Source organism: Vigna radiata, unplaced genomic scaffold (assembly GCF_000741045.1).
Source record: "Vigna radiata var. radiata cultivar VC1973A unplaced genomic scaffold, Vradiata_ver6 scaffold_180, whole genome shotgun sequence".
Lineage (NCBI taxonomy): Eukaryota > Viridiplantae > Streptophyta > Magnoliopsida > Fabales > Fabaceae > Vigna > Vigna radiata.
Genome location: NW_014542002.1, coordinates 742,516 through 760,870, shown reverse-complemented (window position 1 = coordinate 760,870; position 18,355 = coordinate 742,516). Strand labels below are relative to the sequence as shown.

The window sequence follows — 18,355 nt, the reverse complement described above, 5'->3', positions numbered from 1 at the left end:
TCATTCTGCTAAATTCATCTACAAAAACAATGAAATACTTGTTTCCTGCCAATGACGATACATCAAGTGGACCGTAAATATCCAAGTGCACGACGTCCAAACACCCCTTTGATCTCATTTCTACCTTTGACTAGAAGGATTTCCTAGGTTGCTTGCCTACCAAACAAGATTTGCATGCATCAACAGGTAAAGAAATGCGTGGCATACCTGACACCATGGTCTTTTCTTCAAGTCTTTGTAGATCTCTGAAGTTTAAGTGTCCGAAACGTAAATGCCACGTCCAACTTTCTTCATTCTTCACAACAGATAGGCACTGTATATTCTCCACTGCATCAAGACAAACCTGAAACGTTCTATTTTTTGAAAGTTTGCTGGTCACTATCAATCTACTCTTGCTATCATATAGCTCAACCCGATTCTGATTTCCCATAACCACTGTAAATCCCTTTTCAACCAGTTGTCCAATGCTAAGGAGATTACATTTCATGTCAGGCACGAACAACATGTTGGAGATTATTGCCTGTGAGCCATTCATTTTGTTGATGACCACATCAACCACACCTTCAACCTTTAGTGTGCTATGGTCAGCAAATTTTACCTTACTCCTCTTTGTGCCATCGAAGTTGACCAGCCACCCTTTGTTGCATGTCATGTGATTCAAGAAACCCGAATCAAGATATCGGTTCTTGTTCAGAGGTTTCACACATTCTGTGGTCGTTATCACCATCAATGTCAGTGTTTCTTCATCCGATTCCTCTTGTGCGATATGAGCCTCTTTCTCCTTGCTTTGAGATTGCTTTTGAGTCGCCTTTTCTGGAAAGCATTGAGACGCAAAGTGCCTATATTTGTGGCAATTGAAACACTCAATATTTCTTTTGTCTTTCTTCTTCGAGCCTTTTTTGAAGTGTTTCTTTTCTGTTGAACCAGATTTTTCATTTAGTTCTTTTGTACCTTCGCTGCCTTCTTTCTTCCAGTTTCCTTTTCTCGGTTTTCCTTCCCATTTCTTAGACTTCTTCTTCTCTTCACCTTTGACATGCAAACACACACCCTAGGTTCTCGTAACCTTGGCTCTGGATACTACTATTGAAGCAGAAGCAACGTAGAGAAATTATGCAAGAAAAGTTTTAGACTAACAGAAAATGAAAACTTAGTGAAATGGAAAACTCTCGTATTATTATCAGAGAATGCATGGTTTATATATGCATGCATAGGGCAACGATAATAACAGAAAAAAATAAACTGAAACAGTACTTTCACAATAAAGAAAGTAACGATTGACTTTGAATTAGACATCAGCTATTAAAAATAGGCTTAATACCCCTGATGGTCCTTATTTTCGTCAAGTTTGTTCACTTTGGTCCCCATGTTTTTTTTCTGTTCAATGTTATCCTAAAGAGTGTAAATTTTGTTCAATTTGGTCCTTTTTGCTAACGTCGTTCAAATCGTTAACGAAAGACAGTCCAGGTGTGTACAACAGTGTGGAGATGGCATTTAACTACTGCTACGTCACCATCTTCTTCAACCTTCAGCCCACCGAACCCTACCGACACCGAACCCTAATGCCACCGCCGCCACAGAGATCGTCCAAAGTCACCATGCCACCGTGAAGTCGCACCTGTAGAGAACCATGGCAGCCATCACGCGCAACATCCATGGCCACCACCATCAATGTTGCAATCTTCCCCAAATCACGAAACCCTAATCTCGAACTCCATTCAAATCTTCATTCTCGTGCATCAACCATGAATCATCCAAATCGAGAACCACAACCAAATCGAGAACCCTCGTCGTTGTTGTGCAAAGCTCCAAGGCCATCATCTTCTCCAACCTACAGAGAACCACAACCAAATCCAGAAAAATCCCAAATCAAAGAAACCTAGAAATCGCGTCGTTGCTTGCCTCCACCGGCCACCATGAGTGCTTTCTCACACAACTATGTTCGTCTTCTTCATGTTACCATGAGCTGCACAATTCACGAAATCATCTTCCATTGAAGCAAAACAAGCAACATTTTCCTTCTTCTCGCGATGCAAGTGCAAGAAGGTTTCCCCCAAATGCAAAACCCTAATTTTGGGGTGGGGTTGCCACGAAACTCTACTTTTGGTGATGTGGCAATAGTTAAATGCCATATCAACACTGTTGTGCATACCTAGACTGTCTGCCGTTAACGATTTAAACGGCGTTAGCAAAAAGGACCAAATTGAACAAAATTTACACTCTTTAGGATAACATTGAACAGAAAAAAAACATGGGACTAAAGTGAACAAACTTGACGAAAATAGAGACCATCAAGGGTATTAAGCCTTAAAAAGAACATCCCCGCCCATTTAGCTAATTGATTGCTTTTAGCTTCAAATAGCCATGTTTTTCACATCACGAAACAAAAATAACCTGGAGATGTTGCAAACAAAAAACAAACTGGGACTAAATACGGTCAAAACAAGTATTGAAGCCGTTATCTAAAATACATTAACCCTTTTCTAAAGTCACGAAATCTTGATAAAACCTTTTCTAATATTAGCAAAATTATATATAGTTATATCTTGATACAAACTAGAAGAATATTGAACTATTTCATGAATCGAGTTATAATTCCTCACCTATCCCTACTACGTAGATACATACCCATTGGAAATAACCGAGACGTATATGTGCTTTAAATCTGAGTCTATCAATATCCTAAAAATAATCCTAGGTCAAATATCATGATAAGAGAATATTTTAAGACGACAAAAAATATAAGGAAACCATACAAATGTCCACGAAAACGATTTGTTTTCGCAGGAAATTCCAGCCTCTGCCATTGTTGTCAGAAAACTTCGTGATAGTAGAGTATCAAATATCCTTCAACCCATCTTGAACTTAACAAACGAAATACCAGGAATGTCAAAATCAGACAAATGAATAACCAGAAACTTTACCAAACATCTCTAAGATAACGTCCATCCATTTGGAGTTTTTTCACAATAGCCTCTGCTTTTGAAGAGTCCACTTTTTCCTGAAATTAAAATTAAACTCATAAACATGTTGTACACATGTTCTGAATTAAGTGTTTCAATAAACTTTTATCTTATTTCATAAATTGAACTACGAAACTTAATACAATAAATATACAAAAAGTCTATTTTGTTCAACTTCACCAAAAGACTTTATGTTACTTTAATAAGCTTAAAAGAACTTATAGAAGTCATACTACTTCTATAAGTTAAAATGAGTTATTGTACGCTCTTAATATCTCCATATGGTGTATTAACTGTGAAGGACGTGGCAACCAAAGTTAAGCGGACACCGAATAGTCAGACGAAAGGAGAGTATTATAAATTTAATAATTTGCTAAAGGTTTATATTATTCTTCATAATTCAAAAAAATCAACTGATACATTATAAATGTAAGATAAATGTAGATAGAGCATAAACAAGTACAAATTTAACACATGATAATATATAGGTATAATTTAACTTCCTAGTAAAAAAAAAAAGTCTATGGCGGGTTATTGATAATGTAAGAGCCCGTCTAACTTAAGCCATATCAAATTATACCTCTATAATAAAATATTAAATTGCATTACTATAAGTTACACGGACTCTTACATCATCAATAATTAAGTAAAAATTGGGATTTTTAACAAGTCAGCCATTGAAGTATAGCTATTAGCATTGTTAGTGTTAAATTTTGTCAAAATTAAACAAATATATATAGCCAAAGGTTTTTATTTATTTATATATATATATATATATATATATATATATATATATATTAATTATTGTTGTAATTTGAGATAATATCTTTAGAATCTTCCTAATCAGAGGAAATAGATACATAATCTTTTGTTTTATTTTATTTTCTCTAAATTTCCTAGTTTCCCTATTTTCCTTTTTAGGAGAATTAGATTATTACAAATAAAGAGTATCAGAATGTATTTTTTTTTATTTGAATAATAAATCAGTATTATTTTCCACATGGTATCAGAGCTTGTCTGATTCGCTTCCACTGTCTTTGATGTCTGTCGGCAGTTGACCATTATGGCCGCTGGCAGCCCTAAAATTCTCTTCTTTTCCTTTGTGCTTTATTGGGTTACAATTGCCCAGCTAAGGTTTTAGACTTGTCTTTCTGATAACTTCACAAAGTTGTGCTTCCATAATCTAGAATGGGATTCAAACCCATTCACTTTCAGACCAGTAGCTGAAACTGGTATTTTAAGTGATGCACCGTTGTTCTCTCCACAGCCTCATGTTCTCTTCGCTGAGCACCGCTGCTCTCCACTGTCAACCATCGTCGGCCACCGTACGTCGCCGACCACCGTCATTCGCTGGCCACCGTCGCATTTCCGACCGGTGACCAGCGGATCTGGATCGCCTCTTCAAGCGACGGCCAACCCCGCCGGAGTCAGTTCCAAACTTCGCTCAACGCGCCTTCACACGCTGCCTGTCTTCAACTAGTCTCGGGTACGTGTTTCTTACGACCCACCTTCCCATCGTCGGCATCAAACCGCGCTACTGCCGATCGTCTTGTGGAACCTTCCTCTCTCTGATCTCACCCTTTAATCGGACGTCGACGCCGCTCTAGATCTGCGTTCGTCCTTCAGCCGTCGAAGCCTACGTGCCTCTCGGAGGAGGGGCCATGGTTGCCCTTCACTTTCTGTTTGAAGAAGAGAAGCCATTCTTTCGCTGTGGAAGAAGAAACCGAATATAGAGAAGAGGCTCACTCCTCCCTATGTTTCTGCTGAAGAATGAAAAACCCTAACGAAGTGTTACCCTAACGAAGTGATTGGGCTTTGGCCCATTTTGGTTTCTGAAACTCTAAAAGGAGTTCGGGCTTTGGCCCTTTATTTCTTTTTTGAAAAAAAAAATAAAAACCTAGAAAGAGAACAGGGGATTAATCCATCCACCAGCACGATTCACTAATCCATTCATCGATCCATCTCAGCCACGAGGAGGAGAGGGTGTTACCTCGCGTTTCCACTTCGCAACTACTGCCCTTTGATGTTCTCTCTGATGCAGTCAGCCGCCACCGCCGTAGTCAGCCTCCACCGCAGCAGTTAGCCGCTGTCGTTGCCGTTAGAGTCAGTTGTTATTCCTACCTCTATTGCTTCTGCTATTTTCTTCTCCATCCTGAAAGGTGCCATCCAGTTGCACATGGAAATTGATCTGCTGAAAAATTGTGAAGAAGGCCTCCGATTCCAAATCTGTAGGGGGCCTTGGCCTTCCATTTTCCCTCATTGTCCTTTCTCGGACGTTCTCAAAACCCGTTTCGGTAACTTCTTGGGTGACAATGTTTGTTGTGATTCTTTCTTGCAAGTGTGATGTCCCATTGGCCTGTGGCATGAAGGGGAGTCTATTTCTGTGAGGCGCACTAGCCGTTGTTTTTGGTGATGGCTGGTGGAAGATCGTCATCTTCTGCCTCTTCCTTGGAGGATTCTTCATCCTCTTCTCCCGATGAAGCTTCTTCCTCTTCTTTTCCATGTCGCAGAGAAGATGTTTTTTGCGTGTTCCTCAGAATCTGAAAAAGCCATAGGTGGCTCATCCAGAGGGGAAGGGCACTTCTACTTTTGATAAGAGCTACACAAAATTGTGTTTCCAGAATTTGGCCTAGCTATAAGCTATACTTCCAGAGTTCAATCTGGCCTAGCTATAAGCTATACTTCCAGAGTTCAATCTGACCTAGCTATAAGCTATACTTCCAGAGTTGAATTTGGCCTAGCTAAAAGCTATACTTCCAAAGTTGAATCTGACCTAGGTATAAGTTATACTTCCAGAATTTGTCTGAGGGTAAATATTTTTCAATCCCTAAAGAGAACTTCCTTCTTGGGCTAAAGATTAGCCCGTACTTCTTGTGATACAGTGTGAAGTATCACTATTTAAGAGTAGTCCAGTAAAGAACTTTGGACCTCCAACCTGTCTTTGGCCTTTTGATGCCATGGTGTTTTTTGGTTTCTGCCAATGCTTTGTTATAACAGCTTACTGAGAGTTGTTCTTTAAGACCGCCTGCTGAATTGACTCTTTCGAAGTTATGGGATTCAGTTTTGTCCGTCGTAGGGATCGGTTCTCACCAGCTCTTCCACCTTCACGTTCTGTTGTTCAGTAGTGAGGAGGGAGAAAGTTCTAGCCGCTGCAGGGTAGTGTAGTCCCTGCAAGTTTGTTGTTGTTTGCCTCTGCAGGACGGTTGTTTCCTGAAGGCCTCCCATATGTTCAGGGCAGTTAAGTCCTTTAAGGTTTGTTGCTACTCAAGGCAGCGAAGTCCTTGAAGGCTTGTTGTTGTTTAGGGCACTTAAGTCCCTTGAAGTTTTGTTGTTGTTCGCCACTATTGATGGCAATCCAGTCCCTACAATTTGTTGTTGCAGGCCCTTCATCTATTCTTGCAGTTTGTTACCATTTGATGCTGCAAGTCACCATCCATTTCTTTATGGAAATCTCTCTTGCCATTGCTGTCCAAGTTCAAGTTCGTCCTCGTCCATTGCTGTCCAAGTTGAAGTTTGTCCAAGTTGGTTTATTGGGTTTATTGATTTTATCTCTGATTGAGTTTGTCTATTCCAAGCTTAATTCATACAATCTTGTATGATCCAGCTTGAGGGGGAGCGTTGTAATTTGAGATAATATCTTTATAATCTTCCTAATTAGAGGAAATAGATACATAATTTTTTATTTTTTTATTTTCTCTAGATTTCCTAGTTTCCTTAATTCCTTTTTTAGGAGAATTAGATTATTATAAATAGAAAATATCAGAATGTATTCTTTATGATTTGAATAATAAATCAGTATTATTTTTCATATATATATATATATATATATATATATATATATATAATATATTTTAAAAGTATATTTTGCTACAGATTTTTTATATAAGTATTAAATACTTTTAAATTAATATAATATTTTGTAGATGTAATTTATAAGGAATAATGCGAATATAAGGATTGATTTCGACACCAAATTATATATACGTCCAATCATGACTCTCCATAATATATATGCATGGTAAAGAATAACAACTCCCTCCTTGTGTGCTTATATCTCACCTAAGAATATGATTCCTCTGTGTGTTACGCCTTTACTCGTAGCTAGAAAGAAGTCTGTATAAAAGGGGTTGGGATGCTTTGAGAGAGGGAGTTTTTGGAGTTTTATTGTTTGTGCGGGAACTCTTGGAGTTCTTTGGGGAGATGTTAAGCTCTCTATACTTGTATTCTTGATTGTTCAGTAATACAAAGAGGTTATACAGTACTCTTTGGTGTGTGTTTTGTGTGGGGTGAAGTGTGTTTTCCATAGGTTCCCGATTAGGAACCTATCATTTGGTCCGACCTGCCGGATTGAAGCAGGGTGAAAGATCAAACATCTGCCGTTTTCAAGAAGCTGTCGAATCGAAGTGGGTGTGTGCCGATTCAAGAAGCTGCCGAATCTAAAAGTTGCCATTTCGCAGTGAGGGGTGAAAGATCAAGAAGTAATCAAGAAAATTGTTCAAGAAACTGCGGGATCCCAAATTGGGTGCGAGAACGAGTTATGGAGGGAACCATGATGGGAAGATTGGAGGTTCTGGAGAGGTCGATGGACGGGATGAAAGCGGAATTCACAGCAGTGCGTCGGGACTTGAAAAATATTATGAGGATGGTGGAGGCGCGGGCTTACAACAACGAAGAAAAATCAAGCGAAAGTCAAACCTTCGTAAATGACGACCAGCGACGCCACGATGAGGATATGGGAGTGAGCGTGTATGGGGACAGTCCGGAGGAGCAGAATGAATGGCGGAAAAGGGTAGAACTTCCCACTTTCGAAGGGTTTGATCCGGTTGGGTGGCTCTCGAAGGCAGAGAAGTGCTTCGAATTGCAAGGTGTGGCAGAGGAGGAAAGGGTGCACCTGGCGTCATTCAGTATGATGGGGAGCGCTCGGTACTGGTTCAAAGCGTGGAAGGAAAAAGCAAAGAATCGGTCATGGGATGGTTTGAAGGGAGCCCTCGTGATAAGGTTTGGAACCTAGGTTGAGCGGAAGTCGTTTTGGGAACGAACGTATGGTGAGGGGTCACGGTCCGAGGCCGATTGCGATAACCAAGGCCGATCGAGAGTGATTGAGCGGGCGGAACAGGAGAGGACTGCTGGACCGAACGAGAGAGGATCGTTCGAGCCGAACGTGACAAAACTGCCAAAACCGACGACCAACCTTGCGACCGGCGAGGGTAAGATCGAAGGAAGGGAGGTGATGATTCTTATAGATAGCGGGGCCAGCCATAACTTCGTCAGTCGAAGGGCAGCGGAGGAGTTGGCGTTACCGATCATTGATACGCCCTCATACGCGGTGAGTTTAGGAGATGGGCACCGGAGAATGTCGCCGGGATGCTGCAAGAAGGTACAAATAAATCTGGGGGAAGCTGTGGTGGAGGAAGATCTGTACGTTTTTGAGTTGGGAGGAGTAGATGTAATCTTGGGGATTGCATGCCTAGCGAGGCTTGGAAAAGTTATGATCAATTGGGGGAGGTGTTCATGAAATATATGCTGAAGGGAAAGAAGGTGACAATAAAGGGTGATCCAGCACTTTCCAGCCAGCTGGTGGAAGCTAAAGCATGGGTAAAATTAGTGGATAGTGAGTCATGGGTTCAAGTGGGGAATTTGGGCAAAGTGGAGCAGGAGGAATGCGGTGAGTGGAGGGGAGATTTGGTAGCGGAAAAGAAAGTGGAACTATGGTCAGTGTTGCAGACCCACTACCTTGGGTTCCGGGAGAGAGAAAATTTGCCTCCACTTTGTGAGAAAGTGGAATTATGGTCAGTATTGCAGACTCGATACCTTGGGTTCCGGGAGAGAGAAAATTTGTCTCCACTTTGTGAAATAAAGCATCATTACAGAAAAAAATTTGAGACTTGGAAACTGGGTTTGATAGGGAGAAAAATAATTAAGGTTCGAAGAGATCTTGAGACTGGTGGTGGGAGAACCAAGAACAACAAAATAGGGGAAAACTACACTGGGAAGCTAATACCCATTGAACATCATGGCTGGTTCCTGTTTGGGGTTGCTAATATTGGTGTTTCTGTTATTTGCATATACATAAACAATTGTCTCAAAAATAACTTCGGTCCCCATGGTGGTTGCGTGGCTAAGTTCCTTGAAAGGTTCTCTTTCGAACCTATGTAGGAGAACTCGTTGCTTGGTCTTTCTCTTCAACATTGACTTCAACCTTGGGGACAAGGTTGTTTCGGGGGAGGGTGGTATTGTTAGGCCTTTGCTCGTAGTTAGGAAGAAGTCTGTATAAAAGGAGTTGGGATGCTTTGAGAGAGGGAGTTTTTGGAGTCTTATCGTTTGTGTGGGAACTCTTGGAGTTCTTTGGGGAGAGGTTAAGCTCTCTATACTTGTATTCTTGATTGTTCAGTAATACAAAGAGGTTATACAGTACTCTTTGGTGTGTGTTTTGTGTGGGATGAAGTGTGTTTTCCATAGGTTCCTCCGGAACCTATCAGTGTGTATATTCACTCATGTTAAAAGTGACACCCTATATGCATGAGTGGGACTAGCAAAAGGAGACGCTTCCAAGCCTAAGTGTTGGGGAAAAGAATGGATGAAAAGAGACAATCAGCACCTGCTGCTGGACAATGGTATGAAGGGTCCGATGAACATCTCTTGCCATACCCTTAGCATCGCCACAGACGTAAAGATAACCTCCTCGAGAAATCAAATTCCACAAATTTGCTGCCTGCACCAGGAAAATTAACGCAATGAAAAATTTATCTATAGGGCACCCATTACCTACAAGATAGGCAGTTAATGAAACTTACTTTATCAATCATCTTGTGTTGAACATACTCCTTTTCAGGTCCCTCTCTGATCAGCCGGTAACTTGAAGTTTGATGTTCTGATAAAAATAGGAGCCCAACTACACTCATGACTTTTCTCCAAGGGAATGGCACTCTGACAATATTATGAGGGAGCTTCAGGTTAGATATAACCAAGCTGAATGATAACTGTACACTTTCAGGAGGGGGAAAATCCACACGAGGTGAATCCATCAAAAGTTTATACCTTCATCCAGGTTGAACATACTCCTTTGTGAATTCTTCCAGTAGGAGTTGGACCACATACCAATGCAAAAGTTACATGTAACCTTTGAGGGGAAAACCTAGAAAATAAAAACTAAGTTATTTATGGCCACTTTTCTCATAAAATTCATCCAGATATTTTAAATAGTATAAAATAATCACCTAGGTGAGGATGAAATAGAATAATAACGAGGTTGCAAATGAGGGGCTACTGCAGCAAAAAAAACACCAACGGGTGGCTTTGCTGATGGGAACTCAGCCATAACCTCAAGGACACTTCTCTGACTTCCAACCACCCATTTGGAGTACTCATCCTAGAAAACCAAAATTTTCAAACTATTATTAATAGAAGAAAAGATAGGAAAGTATCAACTTGAAATAAGAAACAGTATAACTCAGCAGTTTCTTCAACCTTTCCCTGAGGAGATGAGAGGAAATTTAATCTATCTGCCTCACTGGGTTCCAAAGTGTGTGCAGCCAGAGCCACTAAAGCAGCCTGAAAGAAAAGCACATCTAACTGTTTCTTCCTTTCTTTAAAAAAAAAAATTCTATTGAAGGACACTGTTATATAAGAAAAGATAAAGAAACGGAAAACAGTCAATGAATATTATGTAAAAACCTTGCGTGGGGGGTTCAAGAGATCTGCAAAATGAGCTAAAGCAAAGCGCAGTGTGCAAGGGCCAGGGAAAGGAGGTGGAAGAGATCCTCCTAAGGGAGTACCATCCTCATTATCAGTGTGAAGGTAAAACATTAAATCTAAATCCTGACCCAACAACTTTCCAGCTTCTTCAAAAGTTTCATCACAATTTTCAGCAAAAACACCCACATGGTTACCAGTTTCATATCTGAAAAAAGATCAGACAAAACCATCCCCCTCCCCTGATTACTTAATTCTGAACAGTTGAAAGTGGAGAAGAATACTTTGTCATGTATTATGAATGATTGGTACAAAATATTTAAATACAAGGGGTCTGAATAAAAATCACTGAAGTTCAGGAATTAGGATCAAGCTATTCAAGTAAACTATATAATCAAGGGAATATCACCCTAAATAAGGATCACACTATATGAATATAATACTCAACACCCACCCTCAATTTGAGTCTATATATTATATTCATACAGCTGGTTATGTGATAAAAAGTTGTCTTAATTGTGATAATCCTTGGCCTTCCTTAATCGCAACCTCTTTGGAGAACCTTTATTGTGTTGGGTGCGGCGGAGTGTATGCAGCCGCGGACAGAGTAGAGATGTAGTGAATGTGGTGTCCTTATAAAATGCTTGGATAATCCTCACCTGTCAAGACATCTTTACAAGATTGAGTTAGACTCTATGTATAAATTTTAAAATAGTCTTTCCTAGATCCATTGTTGAGCCATCATTAATGCCATAACCATCAGCATGAGGGTGTTTATTAGAAAGTCAATTTATTTGTACCTTTGACCCACCTTAATGTGGCTTTTATGAAGATTTCTTGGACAATCTTCACCTTACAAGTTAGTTCATAAAGTTAACTTAGGTGCTAAACCCAGATTTTAAGAATATCTCCTAAAGATTTAGTGAAGAATCAAGATGTCGGCAAGTTGATCTTAGAGAAAACATATCTGAAAAGAATCTTTTGTAAGATGAAAGGACAAAGGACCTCTATATTTTGTTTTCTCATGAAAAACTAGATTGGAGGATAGATACAAAGCATCCTAAACATAGTTTATCTTGTTCCAATTTGGTCTACCTCCTTCTCTCTTAGAGCCTTTTCTTTGGCTGCAACCTCTATTCTCGTGCAAAATAATACTGTAATAACATTTTAAACCCTCGCAGAAATTAAAACATCCCCAACTTCATCATATCCAACTAAAACTAAATTTTACTTATAAATGAACAAATCTAAAAATATTTTATATCAAAAAATTATTTAAAAACCATAAAAGATAAAATATACTATGGTTTTCTGGGGGCCTTGCTTACAAAACAAATGAGGTCCCTCTTTGCTGACATAGTCCAACTTACATTATGCCGGTCCCTGATATGTCAAACTCCAAATGTATGCAAGATCGGTCAGAGTCAGGTTTGTGAAGTTCTCTTTGAACGGCAACATTAACCCTTCAACAAAAGATACAACAGCTTCATCGTTGAATGCTTAGTAAACAATAACAAACAGCCATAAATCAAACATGAAAAACATCAGATACCTGCAAGGATGGTGAATATCAAACACAGTATTCCGATTTGCCACATTTAGGTGATTATCATTGCATGATGTGACAGTTGAATTGTGAATAACCACTCGATATTCAGGAATAGCAGCCTTATAAGGAGTGGAGACAGTATTAGGATCATCCTCATTTCGAAGCAACTCATCCAACTCAGGCCATAGATATTCCTTCCTGAAAGGAAAAACAAATTCAAAACATATTAAATGGAAAAAAGTTGAGCTTTCAAAGTGGGGTTAAAACATGAGACCCAACTTGTGAGCCACCATAGGTTCAAGGTAGGATAGGTTAAAATATACTCCAAATTTTGGTATTAGCCAAAATCAAACCTGGCCCACTAAAAACCTAAGTTACTCGGATTGACCCTATGGTGTGACTCGCATACACACTGACGTAGCCCAACAACAGTCCAACACAATTAAAAAAAACATTAGGTGGGGAAGATATAAAGCTCACAGTTCTAGTTCTCGAGCTCTCCCTCACTCATTTCTCTCAAAATTAAAATCTCTCAATTAACGAGCTCTTTTCTGCAGCTGCTGCATGTACTACTTTCATTCACCCCGCACTCTACCGTCAACACCACTATACACCACCAATGATAGAAACCGAACAATAAGACTGAAAATCACAGATATATTACTCAAGTATTATGCAGTAAAAAAATGACTGAGCCGAAAGCTTTTCAGTCACATGTAAAACCAGAGTCCTACACTTCTTCAGAGAATTACTCTCCTTCTAACCAACTCACAACCTTGCTCCCCCTTCACACTCTTCCTTCTCTCTCTTATAACATAATTCCCCCATCCCTAGATTCTTGACATGTCATTTCCCCATCCTAACTAACTTCTCCCCATTTCTTTTCCTAATCCCACTTTCTTTCTTCTTACATACACATTCCATATTTTGGGCTATCTATTCCTTCTATAATTTTTTCTTGCTGAGTAACAAACCCATATGCACTTCCCACCATATGATTCTTAAGGGTCCTATCATTACTCCCTTCTGCAATAGCAGCCTTGCTCTCATGGCTGAAAGAAGGAAATTGACTCTGGAGTAGCACTTCACCTTCCCAAGTTGTCTCCTTATTTGTTCTTCCCTTCCGTTCCATCAACCATTGTTTGATGATGTTACCGCCCTTCGAAATATCCCTGGCTGCTAGCACTGTCTCAGGCTCTCCCTTATCTTCCTCCTCAAGAGTCAACTTTGTTGGTAAAGTCGGTTCTGCTGCCTTATAAAACACTTCTCCAATTTCTGCCCAAGGTCCCCCATATAACCAATTCTTGGGTTGTTCCGACATCAAACATTGTAAATAAGCTTCTAAACATCGGTTTACCACTTCCGTTTGACCATCGGTCTCATAAGGAGAACTCATTTTCATAGTTGTTGTTTGTAATTGAAATAATTCAATTTCCTTAGCAAGCAATTAAGCAACTTTCCTTACAGTGTAAGGATGTTTCAACAAAATAAAGTGGCCATATTTGAACAACCAATCCACCACTACCAGTATAGCTTGAAACCCTTTTGGTTTTGCTAAACCCGTAATAAAGTCTAAAGAAATAACTTCCCAAATTTTATCCGAAATAGGCAAGGGCTGAAGTAATCCGGTTGGAGACATTGCTTCATATTTTTCTGATTTCTGACCTTGTAGTTCTAGATATTTGTCTAGATATTTGTCTTGCCAAAGGAAACTTAGAGTTATCTCTTCCCAATCAAAAATAACCTTCTCAAATCTCCGCAGCCATATGGCTCCAGCGTAGTAGAGAATTCTCCTAGTTGAACGTCCAACTTCTCACATTTTCCCGCAGTAGAGATCTGATGCCGATATCCTAGACGCACCCCAATCATTTTTCTTTTGTCCACTTTCAACTCTAGAGCAGCCACTACATGGGGAGAGATGAAATTGTGACTAGCCCAACTATCAATCAACACTCTCAAGGTTACTCCATTGAGACTCCCCTTTATACGCAGAGTTGAAGGGTGATTTCGACCATCCCACGACACTTCAACCTTTGCGAACAACTCCATAGACCCACACTCCAAGGTACAATCATCTTCCTCTTCTCGCATCTCACTCGCGATAACTTCCCCTGATTCATTTACTGTTTCATCGTCCGCTAACACCACCATTTGCAGTTGCCGCTCCGTGCATCTATGCAAGGGGTGATATTTTTCACCACATCTGAAACAAAGCCCTTGAGCTTTCCTATTCATCAATTCGGAGTAAGGCAAATGTTTCGTGCCGCGATTCCGATCGGCAATCGAAGAATGATCACCGAAAACACTGCTTTGTGGTGTCGCCGAGTTGGACTCGTGAGGACTTGAACTCCCTACCGATAAGGGTTTAGTTTGTGTGTTCTGGGTTGTGCCTAACCCAACTCCTAATTTCCCCAAATTTGGGCCTTGACCCAACCCGAATCCAAACTTCTCTCCTTGACATGTACCCCAATCTCGATTGCTTTTCCAACCTCGTGCTCCTCCTCTACGCTGAAATCCTTCCCCTTGCAATTCTTCTTCCACATCTCGAGCCAGGCGCATGGGTTGCAGACGATTCACCGGGTTGAAGGTGTGAACCCTCCGACGAATCTCTGATCGCAATCCTCCAATAAAATAGCCAAGATATTGCTCCTCTGGTAAACGATATACTCTGGTAAACGATATACTTGAGACGAGATATACTCAAACTCCGCCAGGTACTCGTTTACGCTACCCGTCTGCGACAAATCTTTCAACTCCTCGAAAGGATTATCGTTAGTACGCCCACCATAACGACCGATCAACTCCCTTTTTAACTTGGTCAACGACAACCCCACTTCTGCTTCTTGTAGAAGATTGAACCAATGAATGGTTGCACCTTCCATACTCAGTTTGGCCAATCGGACCTTCACCTCTTCTGTAGACCTTGCACTTCAAAGTATGTTTCTGCCCTCGTGATCCATCCCACAGGGTCGGTACCATCAAATGATGGCAATTCCACCTTCTTTTCTGCCATTTTATACTCTACCCCTGAATTCATATATGAAAATGAAGATTCTCGACGATCTCCCGCTTGCTCATTACGCAACTTAGTAAACTCTTCCAACATTAATCGGCGAAATTCCCCCAACGTCTCACGTACTGACACTTCCATCGCTAACAATCTTTCCTCCACTGCTTCAACTCAGTCGGAAATTTTGGGTGGCATGGATAACACTGCTAGCTCTTCTCGGGATCCGGCAGGTCAGACCAATGATAGAAACCCAACAATAAGACTGCAAGTCACAAGTATATTATTCAAGTATTATGCAGTAAAAAGATGACTGAGCCGAAAGCTCTTCAACCACATGTAAAACCAGAGTCCTACAATCCTCCAGAAAATTACTCTCCTCCTAACCAACTCATAACCTTCCTCCCCCTTCACACTCTTCCTACTCTTTCTTATAACAGAATTCCCCCATCCTTAAATTCTTGACACATCATTCCCCATCCTAACTAACTTCTCCCTATTTCTTTTCCTAACCCCCACTTTCTTTCTTCTTACATGCACATTCTATATTTTGGGCCTATCTATTCCTTCTATAATTTTTCCTTGCTGAGTAACAGGCTCATATGCACTTCCCACCATATGATCCTTATTAAGGGTCCTATCAACCAACCCCACCCCTTGCACACACAGTAAGGCACGAACCATTTAGAATCATTTAATGCTTGTGTTTGGAATGCACATTAACTTAATATTTAGAATTACCATTTACAGGTATTATATATATATATATATATATATATATATATATATATATATATATATATATATATATATATATATATATATATATATATATATATTACGTTATGACCATATATACATATTAATATGATAATTTTTTGTGGCGTTATTCTAGTAAGTTGGAATTTAGTTTCATTTTTCATATTAGAAAAAGGTATATGAAAGAAAAAAAAAGCAAAAAAAAGCTGCAATTTAAAAAAAAAAAAAAAAGTGGACTAGTCCGTTTAATCCTCCAACCTGTAGTGAGTTGGGTTAGCTTCATTTTTTTTGAACTCATTGATAAGAAAATTAAGTTGGGTTAGCTCACCAAGTAATCAACTCGTGGTGGGTTAGGCCAGCGAGAGCCTGTTTTGACAGCTTTAGAAAAGAGCCAATAGCTAACTGAAATACCACATTTCAAATAATTTATATATGTGTATGTATATACACAGTCACACTAGGGAATTTTATGCACAACAGAAATATACTTACCAAGCAACAAAATCATCCTCAATGGATTGATCGTCATCACCTAGCCCTAGTGGAACAAGACGCTTTGCACCTGTCACAAGAACAAGACTGCATATAAGATATCTATGCAAAGTCAAAACATATTTTATCACAATTTGGTCTTGAATAAACCTTAAAACTTAAATTTATGTTTTCGCTTCCCATAAATAAACTTCAATGCATTTAAATTTTAAATATAAGTTTGAAAAAAATCTTAAATCTATATGTTAGAATATTTACCCTATTTATCATCATTATATTGTGTCTAGGGTTACCCTATTTATCATGATTATATTGTGTCTAGGGTTACCCTATTTATCATGATTATATTGTGTCTAGGGTTACCCTATTTATCATGATTATATTGTGTCTAGGGTTATCCTATTTATCATGATTATATTGTGTCTAGGGTTACCCTATTTATCATGATTATATTGTGTCTAGGGTGACCTTATTTATCATGATTATATTGTGTTTAGGGTTACCCTAATTATCATGTACTCTTGTATCAATTTATTTTTATAAATAGAAGATTATGAGAAGGATCAATCAAGCCCTCTAGTATTATTTTACAGTTTAATTCTCAAGTTGATATCAGGTTTTTTGATCCTTTTCTACTCTACTTTTGTGTCTTTATACTTCAATGGGTGATTCCTAGTTTCTGTCTCACCAGTGTCGTTGTTCGCCATCGTTCGTTGTCGTCCTCTATCCACTGTCGCCGGCAGGCCGCCGTTGTCGGCCATCCACCGTCTCCGGCCATCGTCTCCAGCCACCGTCGCTGGTTACCGTCGCCGACCACTATCACTAACCAATGTCGTCGACCGTCATCTCTGCCACTTGTGACACCGATGCACCAACACCTAGTCCTACCTTTATTGCTTCCGCTATCTTCTTATGAAAGGTCTCCAAGGACAGTAAGACGATCTGGTACACTTGTCAGAGTGTTAACATCTATGCCCCCCGAGGCTTCGACGTTTGATTGAAAGAAAAATAAGAGAAGAGTAAAAAATGCAAGACGTTTGGCTACTAGTTAAAGAAGACATGACATGGACTCAATATGTGACGTCAACTACATAGGAAATCAAATAGCTCTGAATGTAATGGTAGAAGACAAACCCAAGAAAATTTAAAAAACGATTCATACATTGTAGAATGATGAAGTTGAAAAACTTTTTTATATAATTATTTTAGATCCTAAAATTATTTCGTCATTAAACATATTGTGAACCATATTTCTTTTTCCTAAGCATTTCCCTTTCTGTAAGATATGTTAAGCATTTCTGTAATATAAATAAAAACATTTTGTTAACTTGAACTTGAAAAGGCTCCTTCATATGAAATGACGATGAATGAACCACTTTCAAGTTCGAGCTAATCAAATTGGAATATGAAGAACATAAATGCTTAAAATTCTTAGGAAAAGAAAACACAAAAAAAATAAAAAACATGAATCCTTATATGTTCAATATGGAAACAGGAGGCAAGGGATTATGTGAAATGCAAGCTATATTTATAGATGAACCGATGACGTACATCGTGTAATAATGGTTAGTAGCCACCATGTCGTATGAACGTCGAAGACCTACCACGTTCGACATTTAAGCATCAATTAGATAAAAAGTAATATATGTCGTTTGATTAATAACAAATTGACATCCCGCCCCTAGAAATTGTGTACTTTTCAATTACCGAAATTGTGCCCCTCTATATTTATATATATTATTCCACTTTCAATTTGCTAAGTTAATATAATCGATTCTAAATAATAAAAAATCGATTCAAAGCATTATAAATTAAGAAGTGCAAATGTGCTTTTAATGTTTATGACCTGATGACATTAGAGACAACGTGGCTGGATATTGATCACACGTTTGTTTA

The 18,355-nt window shown here is 39.2% G+C and overlaps 1 protein-coding gene and 1 pseudogene across 2 annotated transcripts; both read right to left on the bottom strand.

Moving 5' to 3' along the window:
- Positions 1 to 2,502: 2,502 nt before the first annotated feature.
- Positions 2,503 to 13,597, bottom strand: LOC106778930 (annotated as a pseudogene).
- LOC106778940 lies at positions 12,282 to 15,875 on the bottom strand. 2 transcript variants are annotated; one of them, XM_022776371.1, is made up of 2 exons: positions 12,682 to 15,875; positions 12,282 to 12,399 (listed from the first exon to the last, which is right to left on the bottom strand). In XM_022776371.1, exon 1 carries the CDS (start codon positions 14,758 to 14,760, stop codon positions 13,921 to 13,923), a length of 840 nt encoding a protein of 279 aa, XP_022632092.1. In that variant the 5' UTR covers positions 14,761 to 15,875; the 3' UTR covers positions 12,282 to 12,399; positions 12,682 to 13,920. The 2 variants fall into 2 exon arrangements, with proteins under 2 accessions (XP_022632092.1, XP_014522435.1); XM_014666949.2 differs by having other exon boundaries at positions 12,306 to 12,399; positions 13,291 to 15,875.
- Between the last annotated feature and the right edge of the window lie 2,480 nt (positions 15,876 to 18,355).